General features: G+C 34.3%; 1 protein-coding gene across 2 annotated transcripts in view; it reads left to right on the top strand.

The window, feature by feature from the left end:
* The window catches only part of SLC30A9 (solute carrier family 30 member 9), a 104,746-nt gene that overhangs the window by 24,466 nt on the left and 67,237 nt on the right, over window positions 1–13,043 (top strand). For both annotated transcript variants that reach the window (XM_023224508.1, XM_023224506.1), the window contains exons 3-6: window positions 4,481–4,540; window positions 6,771–6,870; window positions 8,997–9,089; window positions 9,461–9,543. In XM_023224508.1, the coding sequence (XP_023080276.1) occupies window positions 4,481–4,540; window positions 6,771–6,870; window positions 8,997–9,089; window positions 9,461–9,543 (336 nt within the window). The remainder of the gene's footprint in view (window positions 1–4,480; window positions 4,541–6,770; window positions 6,871–8,996; window positions 9,090–9,460; window positions 9,544–13,043) is intronic.

Genomic DNA, 13,043 nt, shown 5'->3' with positions numbered 1-13,043 from the left:
ACTCATTTTCAACAGATGTGCCAGAAACATACATTGGGGGAAGGACTATCTATTCAACAAATGGTGCTGGGGAAAATTGGATATCCATATGCAGAAGCATGAAACTAGACCCCTTCTCTCGCCGTATACAAAAATCAAATAAAAATGGATTAAAACTGAAATCTAAGACCTTGAATGATGAAACTACTTAAAGAAAACATTGGGGAACTCTCCAGGACATTGGGCTGGGCAAAGATTTCTTGAGTTAGATCCCACAAGCAAAGGCAACCAGAGCAAAAATGGACAAATGGGGTCACATCAAGTTAAAAGGCTTCTGCACAGCAAAGGAAACAGTCAACAAAATGAAGAGACAACCCACAAAATGGGAGAAAATATTTGTAAACTGTCAATCTCACCAGAATATATAAGGAGCTTAAATAACCCTAGGGGGAAAAATCTAATAATCTGATTAAAATGTGGGCAAAAGATCTCAAGAGACGTTTTCAAAAGAAAATATGCAAGTGGCAAAAAGGTGTATGAAAAAGTGCTCAACATCATTGATCATCAGAGAAGTGCAAATCAAAACAATAATGAGATATCATCTTACTCTGGTTCAAAGGGCTTTTATCCAAAAGACAGGCAATAACAAATGCTGGTGAGGAAGTGGAGACAAGGGAACCCTTGTACATTGTTGGTGGGAATGTAAATTAGTACAGCTACCATGAAGAACAATTTGGAGGACCCTCAAAAAACCAAAAATAGAACTACCAGCAATTCCACTACTAGGTATATTCCTAAAAGAAAGGAAATCATACAAAAAAATTAGCTGGGTGTGGTGGCACACGCCTGTAGTCCCACCTACTCAGGAGGCTGAGGCAGGAGAATCGCTTGAACCCAGGAGGTGGAGGTTGCGGTGAGCTGAGATCATGCCACTGCACTCCAGCCTGGCGACAGAGTGAGACTCCCTCTCAAAAAAAAAAAAAAAAAAAAAAGGAAATTGGCATATCAGAAGAGCTATCTGCATTCCCATGTTTATTGCAGCATTGTTCACAATAGCCAAGATTTGGAAGCAAACTAAGTGTCCATCAGCAAATGAATGGATAAGGAAAATGTAGTCTATGTATACAATGGAGTATTATTTAGGCATGAAAAAGAATAAGATCCTGTCATTTGCAGCAATACGGATGGAACTGGAGGTTGTTACCTTAAGTGAAATAAGGCAGGCACAGAAAGGAAAAGGGCATGTTCTCACTTATTTGTGGAGCTAAAATTAAAACAAGTAAATTCATGGAGAGAGAGAGAAGAATGATGGTAACTAGGGACTGGGAAAAATAGTGGGAGGTGGAGAGTGAGGATGGTTAATGGGTACAAAACTACAGTTAGAATGAATAAGATCTAGTATTTGATAGCACAACAGGGTCACTGCAGTCAGCAATAATTTATTGTACATTTAAAAACAACTAAAAGAGTATAATTGAGTTCTTTGTAACACAAAGGATAAATATTTGAGGTGATCAATGCCCCATTTACCCTGATGTGATTATTACACTTTGTATGCCTGTTTCAAAATACCTCATGTACCCCATAAATGTGTAAACCTACTATGTACCCATAAAAATTAAAAATTAAAAATTAAAATATAAAAGCAAATTTAACCAAAAACCCAACAAATTAATAATAAAAAGTTTTTTTTAAAAGAAAAATAATGTTAAACAATAGAAATATAGTCTTGGAAATTCTAAATAGCAATTGGGAGGACAATATAGAAAACTTTCTCAATCTAAGAGATGGCAGGAAAAGCAAAATAAAAATAAAAGCAAAGAAAACAAAATGGTAAACTGAAAACAATAAGATGGCAGAAGTACAAATGTACCACAGTTAAGTAGTCAGACTTAGTGGTGTTCCATATCATTTAAATGAACTCATAATCTACATATGTGGAATTAGTTAATTTCTGTTTCATTCCATGTTTTCAGAGACTTATATTCTGGGTCCCCTACTATCTCATCTGCTCAAGGACTTTGCTTTTGGGATTATTCCGTTAGCCTACTTTGTATTTTCTTCATGGTTATTGCATCATTCCCATCTCTATGTAAAATGCAGTCAACCTTTCCTTGATTCATTCTCTTTTTCAGCTCCTGCTGAAAGTCCAAATACTGCTTCCATTTAATCTCCTATTTTCTCCTCAACTACTGTGTCCATTCCCATTCTTGTCCAGAAACTGCTATTTTCAGGAGGTTCCAGTGATCTGCATGTTGGTAATCTATTATCTACTCCTTTTTTAACCCCTAGAAAAATACACAAATACCTACACATAAAATTAAATATTGTTCTAAACACAGGCAATACAGGAAAGTGGTTAAGAGTATAGAGTAATCAAAATAACTGTACCTCCATGTTTAAAATACTAGCTGTGTGACTATGGGAGAATTTGCAAAACCTTTCTATGCCCCAGTTTCCTCATAATAAGGAAAACTGGCTCTGTGACTTTGGGGGAAGTTATAATAATCTCTGTGTCTCAGTTTCCTCATAAGATGAAGATAATAGTATTTTCACTCAGAGCAATTTTGGGACAATTAAATGAAATAATTTGTAAAGTGCATAGGACAGTACATGGCACATGTTAAATACTTAGTAAATGTAGCCATTCTTCATAAACTCTGAAATATTATTGAATGAGGATATAAATATAATGGAAAATGTTTTAAGGGTGAGATTTTTAGAATGTATTTGATGCATACAAAAGGATATTATAATGCATATATAAGTTTAAAAACATAAAATCAAACCTTGGAATTTACTACTCAAGCTAAGAACTTCACTGTCTTGATCACATCCTCACATCTCCATTTGTCCTATGTATCCATGTGAAAAAAAAGGAAATAGCTTTGTACATTTGTATATAGCCCTGATTGTTTGCTTTTGCTTGTTTGTGAACTTCATTGTGATAGCTTATTGTATGTGTTCTTTTGTGATTTACTTCTTTCATTAAATTTAGTTGCTAAGATTTATCTTACTGATTGGTGTGTGTGTCTGGTTCATTAATTTTCTTGGAGATAATTATAGCACATACTGCTCAGGTTTGTTGTATAAGTTAAATGAGTTGATACATGCTTAGACTAGTACTTAGCACACAGTAAAAGCTCAGAGAAAGATGGCCATTATTATGTTTGTTATTATTCATTGCTGTATGAAATGTTGTATGAATATAACATGTTCTATCTCTCTATCTTATCTATCTATCTATCTATCTATCTATCTATCTATCTATCTATCTATCTATTTTTTTGCTAATGGGCAGTACTCTGAACACTCACGTACCTCTGTCCTTGTGCCCTCGTGCAAGAGTTCCTTGAAGCCAAATATATTGACCTAGAAGAATTGCTGGGTCATAATTTATGCCTGTGTTCAACTATAGTAGATAATGCCTACTTGTTTACCAAGGTATTGTGCCCGTTTATATTTCCACCAGCAGTGTATGCGTTTTCATTGTGCCATACCCTTGCCAACATTAGGTATTGTCATATTTTCCTTTTTCTTGATCTGATGGTTATAAAATAGCATCTTGTGATTTCATTTGGACTCTATTAAATGATGAGGCAGACATTTTTTCAAATGTTTATTGGTTATTTGTATATCCTTTTCTCTGCAAGATTGTCCTTCCTATTTTTTTCTAATGGATTGTCATTTTCTTGATCTAGAGGACTTATTTAAATATTCTTGATTACTTTTGTTGATTCTATTTGTTGGAAATATCTTCTCTCAGTTTGAGGCCTTTCTTTTTTCTCTGTTTTTTATGGGATTATTTAATAAAGTTTTTCTGAGTTTTAATTTAGCAGAAATTTATCCAGTTTTTCTTGTTTATATCTTGTTTAAGAAATCTTTCTGTACCATATAAGTTTTCTATATTGTCTACTATGAGGCATGTAAATACCTTAACATTTAAATAATTAATTAATCTACCTGTAATTGTTTTTTCTTTATGGTGGGAGGTAGATTCAAATTTTTCTTATTTAATGTATTTTTTTGTAGGTATAGGGTTGTAGAGTTGTCCCAGTCCCACTTGATAATCCTTCTTTATTCATTGAATGGTATCTCTGTACAGAACTGCGCATTCTTTTGTTCCTTAATTTAAAAATGCATTTAAACGTTCACCATTAAAGACAATGTTTGTTGTAGGTTTGTTTTACCCTTTAAAGAAATTCCTTTTTGTCCTAATTTTCTAAAAGCGTTTGAGATTTGCATGGATGTTGAATTGTATTAAATGCTTTTTCTTTAGCTTCTGAAATGATTGTACAGTTTCTCTTCTTTAATCTGTTAATGAGATAAATAGCTATTGTAATGTTTAACTACTCTTACATTCTTAAGATGAATCCAACATGGTCTATGATACATTGTCGTTTTTATGCATTGCTATATTACATTGGCTAATATTAATTAAGTTTATAGATTTGTGTGAAAGCAGTTGTTCAGTGTAAACTTGTTTTAATAAACTTTACAGCAGAAGATATAGGCGCAGAACTCAAAGCTCCACTTAAGCAAGAACCTCTCCAAGTAAGAGGTAAATATATTTTATCCTATTTTTTATTACAAAAATGTTCTGAATTGAATATATAACATTGGTTTATGTAGAGCTCTTTATAGTTATATTATTCTAAGAGTATAGTTTATTTTTGCTTCTATTTAAATAGATTGACCATAAGGATTTATTCTCTTACATATTAAAGTAATTTTCCGTTAAATTTATTTTGCATTTTTGTCACAAATTTTTTCAAAAGCCCAAAGAAAGGAATAATGGCAAATAAGAATCATCAATTGCATTATCAGTTTTAGAAGAGTAATGCAATTAAAGAACAAGAGGCCCACACCTTTCAGCTACTGCTTATTCAAATCCAGGTAGAGTTTGGCTGTTCTTGTCTGACTTTCTTTTCTGGGAGAAATTGAAGGAATTCCCGTTCGTAGCTCTTTTCTGTATAACAGGCTATGGTTCTCATCTCCAAAGCAGCTGTTTCATGGAGGCAGCAACTCTATCATTAATAGCACTGTGGCTTTGGCATCAGACAAAACTGGACTAAATTTGTGGCTCCAGTTCTTACCAGCTGGCTGACCTTGGGCAATTTACTTGACTTCTCTGAGGCTTAGTTTTCTCCCCTATAACGTGGTGCTTGAAAATGAGACTTCTTTTCTAGGGTAACTTTGATTAACACATGGTAGACAGTCAATTAACTAATGTTGTTATAGCAACCATGATTATCATTATCATCCTCATCTTCATCATTAATAACATGGGCCAGGATTTTTTAGCTATTTGGAAGACATTTAAAATAAAAAACTTTTTTTAAATGTAAAAGGCAGTTTAGAGACCTGAAACTCATGCAGAAAAAAAAAAAAATCTGTATTTCCTTTATGTATTTTTTTCAGATAAGGTTTTGATTTTCTTATTGAACTTTATTTTTGAAATACTCTTATTACACAATGTTTGTGCATTTAATGTAAGTATGTATTATTTTAGGAGTCTTTTTACCCACTGTAGTGATAGGTAATCTTAGGCTGAATTTGCTCTTTCAACTTGGAAGTAGAACAGAAAATTGTGAAATAATAAATGTGAGAATAGAACATGAAGTGAATAGGTGACGATTTGAACTAGAACACGAGTTTGTTATTTTGCTCTTGCACTTAAGGTATTTGCTTATTTATCTGTATCATATGACCAAAAGTCTCACCTTATAATGATTTATTAACATAGACCAATGTTCTGTAATTTTTAACTCACAGACTATAATTGATGCCAAACTGGTATTGGTGTTGGTGTCGCTGGCCTTTTTATGAGCAGTTTGATACTTGACAATAGAAAACAATTTATTAGAAGGCAATATTTAACCTATAATCTGTAATGAATTTTTTTGTAATTTTTAACTGATGAAATTATTCCATCCTTTTCTTTAGTTGTATTACATTATGTGAAATGGTCTAGTGACTTTAAACTTTTATGACTGCAACCCACGTAAGAAATACTAATTAGCAACTAGTATACATGTAAATTAGTATATGTAAATGAAACAAAGGTTTTCACAAAAAAGTACTTATATGTAGTAGTCTTTAATTACTTTATAGTTCTGCTTTGTATGAAATGCTGATTTCACCTCACAATTTGAAAAGCACTCAACTACTCTGTAATTTTTTATTTTTTTTTTGGACAGTCTGACTTTGTAGCCCAGGCTGGAGTACAGTGGCATGATCTGTCTCACTGCCACCTCTGCCTTCCAGGTTCAAGTGATTCTCATGCCTCAGCCTCCTGAGAAGCTGGGATTACAGGCACCTACCACCACACCTGGCCAATTTTTGTATTTTTTTTAGTAGAGACAGGGTTTCACCATGTTGGCCAGGCTGGTCTCAAACTCCTGATCTCAAGTGATCCACCCGCCTCAGCCTCCCAATACTCTGTAATTTTTTATCGAAACTTCAGTTCATTTTCATTTAGACTCTAAGCAATTTAAATTACACTAATATTATTTAGACAGACCAGTAATACCTATTCAAGGTGTTCATTAGGCAGAGGTTGACATTTTGGCATCAGTTATAGATGATCTATAGAGACAAAAACTAGATGGCTACAAATGAAATTTCATCCTATTCTGCACTTGAGTAATTTTTTCTCTGATGTCATTCAGTGAAGAAGATCAGTTTTCTGTGAAATTACTTCGTGAAGCCTCTTAAATATCAGCCTATATTCATCTTCACATGTGATTTTCAATGTGCATATTTATTATGTTTTCCTCTTTTTTGTTTAGTTAAAGCAGTCCTTAAGAAAAGGGAGTATGGATCAAAGTACACTCAGAATAATTTCATCACTGGAGTCAGAGCAATAAATGAGTTCTGCCTCAAATCCAGGTAATTTAAAAAAAAAATGTAGCCATGTGCTGTATCTAAATAATCTAAATAACTTTTCCTTTATTAGAGTGTGTTACCTGCTACCATCCATATATGGAACATTTGCTACTGGCTCCTTAAAATGAAGAAATATTTTTATTCAGGCAAAAATGTTAAAAATTGTTAGCAAACTAAACTGAATCCTGCCCCAGCATTAGCAATTCTAGTCTTTCTTAGTTTCTTAAACCCACAATGGTAAGTTCTTCAAAACCTCTCCATAGGAGTTAAATTTTAAGTCATTGGTATGTGACAGAATTCTCAGTAAGATTATTTGCATATTTGTATGTTTGACTTTTTTGGTTTTTTGGCCAGCAGAGTTGAGTACTTAATTTAGAGTTAAATTTACATTCATGCTCCCAACTGTGGTTTCTGTTGAATATAAATTATTTTTACTACTTTCCAATATCTGTTATTATTAATTTCTCATATTTATATTTATTGAAATTATGTTAGTCACAGATTTAAACTTTTCTCCTTCCTTTGTGTGCCAGTTAGAGAAATCAGATGATCTTTTCTTCAATCTTCCTCATTGTCACAGCCACTTTGGTATATATCAAGAAATAGGTATTCCTATAATTTTTAACTTCTATAACTATTACATCAACAACCAATTATAATATTGATTTAGTTCTCACAAAAATTTTGTGAATTAAGTGTATTAGGCATTGCTGTCTCCACTTTAGTAGGCCAGGATGAACATAATATAAGATGTTAGTGATTGACCCAGCTCATTTAAGTGAGTCAGTGACAGGGAGAACTAGAATATGTATCTTTTGAAAGCTGATCCATACATTTTTACTAACATGTGATGGCTATTGATGTTTTTTAAATCTAGGTTTAATTTCTAGAACTTGATAACATTACATAGTCACAGACTTTTTATTTATAGGTTATTTCATTGCTTTTACAAAATTTCTATAGGAAGATCCATGATTAAATATAGAATGACTATTTAGCAGTGACTTGATGAATATATAAGCCTTTCAGAATTTAAGAAAGGAAAGGAAAATAAATAGCATGTAATTGACATATACTCTTTATGACTTCATACCTTTGACTAGATATTACCACTTAGTATTAATCTACATATAAACAAATAATGACTGTAAATTTTTAACTTAAATTCTTAAGTAGAGGGATGATATTCTAATCCATGTTCTTTCTTCTTCTTTTTTTTTTTTTTTGAGACAGGGTCTCACTCTGCTGCCCAGGCTGGAGTGCAGTGGCACAATCGTGGCTCACTGCAGCCTCTACCTCCTTAGGCTCCAGTGATTCTCTGACCTCAGCCTCCCGAGTAGCTGGGACTACGGCTGTGTGCCACCACACCTGGCTAGTTTTTGTATTTTTTGTAGAGATGGGGTTTTGCAGGTTGCACAGGCTAGTCTCGAACTCCTGACATCAAGTGATCCACCCACCTCAGCCTCCCAAAGTGCTGGGATTACAGGTGTGAGCTACCACACCTTGCCTATTTTTCACTTTTTTTTTGAGTCGGAGTCTTGCTTTGTCTCCAGGCTGAATACAGTGGCATGATCTTGGCTCACTGTAACCTCTGCCTCCTGGGTTCAAGCGATTCTCCTGCCTCAGCCTCCTGAGTAGCTGGGACTACCGGCAGGCACCACTACACCCAGCTAATTTTTGTATTTTTTTTAGTGGAGACGGGGTTTCACCATGTTGAGCAGGCTGATCTCGAACTCCTGACCTCAGGTGATCCACCTGCCTCGGCTTCCCAAAGTGCTGGGAATGAGCCCCCATACATTACCTAACTTTTCACTTTTTTCCCATATATTAGAGATGGCAGTGGTGTGCCCATAGCAGATAAAAATATAAGCATTGGTGAGGGAATTGAATCTCTACATATTATTGTGGTGTCTACACTGAGCATCAAGAGTAATTTTTTTTCACTGTCTCTAGAATATTTTTTGTATACAAAATGTCATCTTTAAACTGATCTTTAAAAGCCATTCACATCTATATTCCTCTAAGATGGGGATCAGTGTTGTTGCTTTTATCTGCCCTTAGTAATCCTCTTTAAGTATATAAACTATATGCACTTTGTCTGAATGAATTCAACATGTTTCTTTCTCTAGTGATCTAGAACAACTTCGAAAAATCAGACGACGGAGTCCCCATGAAGATACTGAGTCTTTTACTGTATACTTGAGATCAGATGTGGAGGCAAAGTAAGAACATAGTTCTTTCAAAATAAAAGTGCAAGCCAAATTTTGATTTAATAAAAATAGATTTTAGACAGATCCAGAATTTTTTAAATGACTTTTTAAAAACAATATTTTTGTATTTGCAAATTTGTATATTTGTGAGTTACTAATATGTACTCATTAACTAAATATACGTCATAATGTGTAAGAAAATTTGCTGTTGAATTTACTCTAATTCTTTAGATTTCATTTGGAAAAGTTCCTTAAGTTCTTTATGTTTCTCTGAAAGCACCTTATGCTTTGTTATAAGATTGTCATTAGAGAATTTAGATTTAAATGTGATGTCAATAAGGTCATTAAAATTGTTCATTGTGGTGACCATGTGTGTATGACAGATCTTTGGAAGTTTGGGGAAGCCCTGAAGCTCTTGCCAGAGAGAAAAAATTGCGTAAGGAAGCAGAAATAGAATACAGAGAAAGTAAGTATATTCAATTTAAAGTCAAGTTAATTGAAAAGTAACTTGTAGGTGAGAACTGTGCCTGTAAGAACTCTCTAGTGCTAGCATACCTGTTGGCCTAGGCTCTGTTGCTTCCAGCAAATACTAGTTTCCGTTTTGGGATTCAATTATTTCACAAAAACAGGAACTGTGTTTTTGTTTTCTCCTATATAGCTTTTTGAAGATGATGAGAGGAAGAGAAGCTACATTTTATCTTTTTTATAAGGCATGTAACTATCAGAACTTATGATCTGATTTGAAGATTATACTTGTTATAAAAGTGATAGAATAGGAAGTAATTGCTGTATTAGTCTGTTTTCACACTACTACAAAGATACTACCCAAGACTGGGTAGTTTATAAACAAAGGAGATTTAACTGACTCACAGTTCCACATAACTGGAGAGGCCTCAGGAAGCTTACAGTCATGGCGCAAGGAGAAGCAGGCACGTCTTAACATGGTGTCAGGCGAGAGACAGCTTATGTGTAAGAGGAACCGTCAAACGCTTATAAAACCATCACATCTTGAGAACTAAGTATCGCAAGAACAGTATGGGGGAGACCGTCCCCATGATCCAGTCACTTCCCACCATGTCCTGTCCTCAGTACATGGTGATTATGGCTATTATAATTCGAGATGAGACTTGGGTGTGGATACAGAGCCACATCATAGCAATTGCTTTTTTACAGAAAGGTCTATTAACTCAGCTACATTAATTAATTCAGCAGGTATTTATCCAGTACCCACTATGAACAAGAAGCTGTACTTGGTGTTTGAAATGTATATGCAAGTAAGACTCTTAGGAGCCAGGTGTGGTGGCACATGTCTGTAGTCCCAGCTACTTGCCTGTAATCCCAGCTACTCAGGAGGCTGAGGTGGGAAGATCACTTGAGCCCGGGAGTTTGAGACCACCCTGGGCAACAAAGACATAAATGGGATGATACCATACATATTGTTGTACATCTTGCTCTTTATAGATAGTAGTGTAATCATAACTCTTTTCCATATCTACATATAGAAATCTACCTCATTCTTTTCAACAGTTGTATAGTACCCCATTGTATGGATGTAGCAAGATTTATGTTCTTCAGTTTTTCACTGTTACAAAGAATACATCAATAAATATTCTTATTTTTTTAACATGTTAGATAATTGTGAATATTTACGTAGGATTGAGTGTTAGTAGTATAATTTTAGGATCAAATGGCATAGGTATTTAAAAATTTGATAGATCCTAAAGAATTACTCTCTGAAGGAAATATGGTACCAGTTTACATTTACAATCACAGTGTATGAGTGTGACTATTTTTTCATACCCTTGCCCATGCTGGATATTAACAAGATTTTAACTTTTTTGTGTATTTGATGGGCAACAGATGGTACCTCGTTTAATTTTGAATATCTCTGACTGCTACTGAAGTTGATTATCTTCTATGTGTATTGGTTTTTCTTAGTTCTTCTGTAATAATTTTTATATGTTTTGTTCACTTTTCTATTAGATTGTGTGTCTTTTAAAATTGATTTAAATAAGTTTTTGGTGGATTTTAACCAAAATCTAACCACGTTAGTTTTATTTGTTCTAAATATTTTCTAACAGTCTATCTTGAAATTTGGTTTCCCCTCTTTTTAGTAGGGAAATTTCAAACATATTCAGAAGCGCAGAGAAAAGTACAATAACCTTTTAATGCCCATCATCTGGCTTTACAGCTATCAACACATGGCCAGCCTTGTTTAATGTATATCCCTCTCACTAACCTTCATTCTACTGGATTACTTTGAAACCAGGTTCAGACATTGTATCATTTTATTTATAAATATTCCAGTATATATTAAAAGGTCAGGATGTCTGTTTTAGTTAGTTCATGTGATGGTGTTGGTTGAACTGTTTTAGAAAAGTTAACTATCCATTGCCAGTAGTAAGCTGTCAGTCTTAATAATCCTCTCATTTGCCCTTTGGTTGAAGATCTAGGATGTTCTCCAATAGCTTTAATTCTGACAAAGAAAGTGATTGACCTTCTGTTGATGATTCCTTTCTTGGCAAAATTGAAAATGGCATTATCTCCTTTCAGCTAATCTAGTCAGGAGGAATAAGGAGTATATTTGAGATTCTTGTGACCTGGAATATATAATATTAAATCATCTAGATGTTGAATAAGTGTAGTTTTCCTTGTAAAATCCAAGTTTTTTAAATCATTGGTTTGGCATTTTCAAAAGTTTGAAGGAGACGGTGAATCCTAGTATCAAAGGATTTTTGGCGTCAGAAAAAGTTGTTGATTATCTTTTTTTTTTTTTTTTTTTTAAGAGATGGGGTCTCACTGTGTTGCCCAGGCTGGAATACAGTGGCTATTCTCAGGTGCAATCATAGTGAATTATAGCCTTGAACTCCTGGGCTCAAGTGATCATCCTGCCTCAGCATCCTGAGTAGCCAGGACTACAGGTGTGTGCCGCCATGCCTAGCTGACTATCTTTATCCACAGATATGCTAAAGAGAGCTGCACTTACATTTACAGAAGTGAAGTATTTACTTTCAATGGAAGAAATACATACCAGGGACAGGTAGTCCTGGAAATTCTGATATACTATTCAGTTAATGGTTTCCATTGAGTTTCTTTATAGGTAATACAGGTGCTAATATGGGATACAATCAGATAGGGCATATTCCATTGGGGAATTAGATGTTGCCATTGCAGTTATATAGTTCTTTTACTATTGGGCACTTATATATGGTAATGTGTCAGAATTAAAGTAGAGATCTATGTGCTAGTATTTATGAAAAATATATACACATTTTTCTTTGATAATCAGGCCAACTTTATCTGTTAAATGACTTAACAGATTTTATTGAGCATCGTGAGGGTTTCTCAGAACAGTATGATTGCTGCTATTCCCTTTTCTGATTTGATAGAACAATTTATTTTTTAGTGTTCATACTTCTTATCAACGACATTGATTTTTATTAGTATTAGAAAGGGACTGCACTTGCCTAGAGTTTGAGAAGTTAATAAAGTTTGCCTTGCATGGCTGTTGAAAGCCCTAAGTTTATTCCTTTTTTTTTTCACCTTCTCTTTTGGTTTCTTGACAGTGCATTGCAATTTAGTTTTTCCAACATGAACTGACTGCCAGTTCATTTTAATCTTTCTTACCACCCTATTTTTAACCTAAGGCCCTTTAACCAAAGAGAGCGTAATGGTTCCTTCGGCATTCTACATCAGGGTCAGTGTCCACACATTGTTTATTTCTAGCAAGTCTAATTCTAAAATTGCCTGTCAACTCTGTGGGGTTTTTTTGTTTATAGTTTTGGATTTTAGTGTAATCAATTTTAATAGAGGATGGCTTCCTAGATAGCTTACAACAACCTATGTCCCTGGCTCTTAATAAATAACTTTTGCTGGTGTTACGGAATCTGTCTTCAGTAGCCAGAGCTGGCAAACTATGGCCCATGGAACAAATCTGGTCCACCGCCTGTTTATGTATAGTTTATA

The sequence above is a fragment of the Piliocolobus tephrosceles genome, chromosome 3 (genome assembly GCF_002776525.5).
Source record: "Piliocolobus tephrosceles isolate RC106 chromosome 3, ASM277652v3, whole genome shotgun sequence".
In the NCBI taxonomy this organism is placed as follows: domain Eukaryota; kingdom Metazoa; phylum Chordata; class Mammalia; order Primates; family Cercopithecidae; genus Piliocolobus; species Piliocolobus tephrosceles.
The sequence above is the reverse complement of the archived record's forward strand: the minus strand, read 5'-3'. Positions and strand labels throughout refer to the sequence as shown.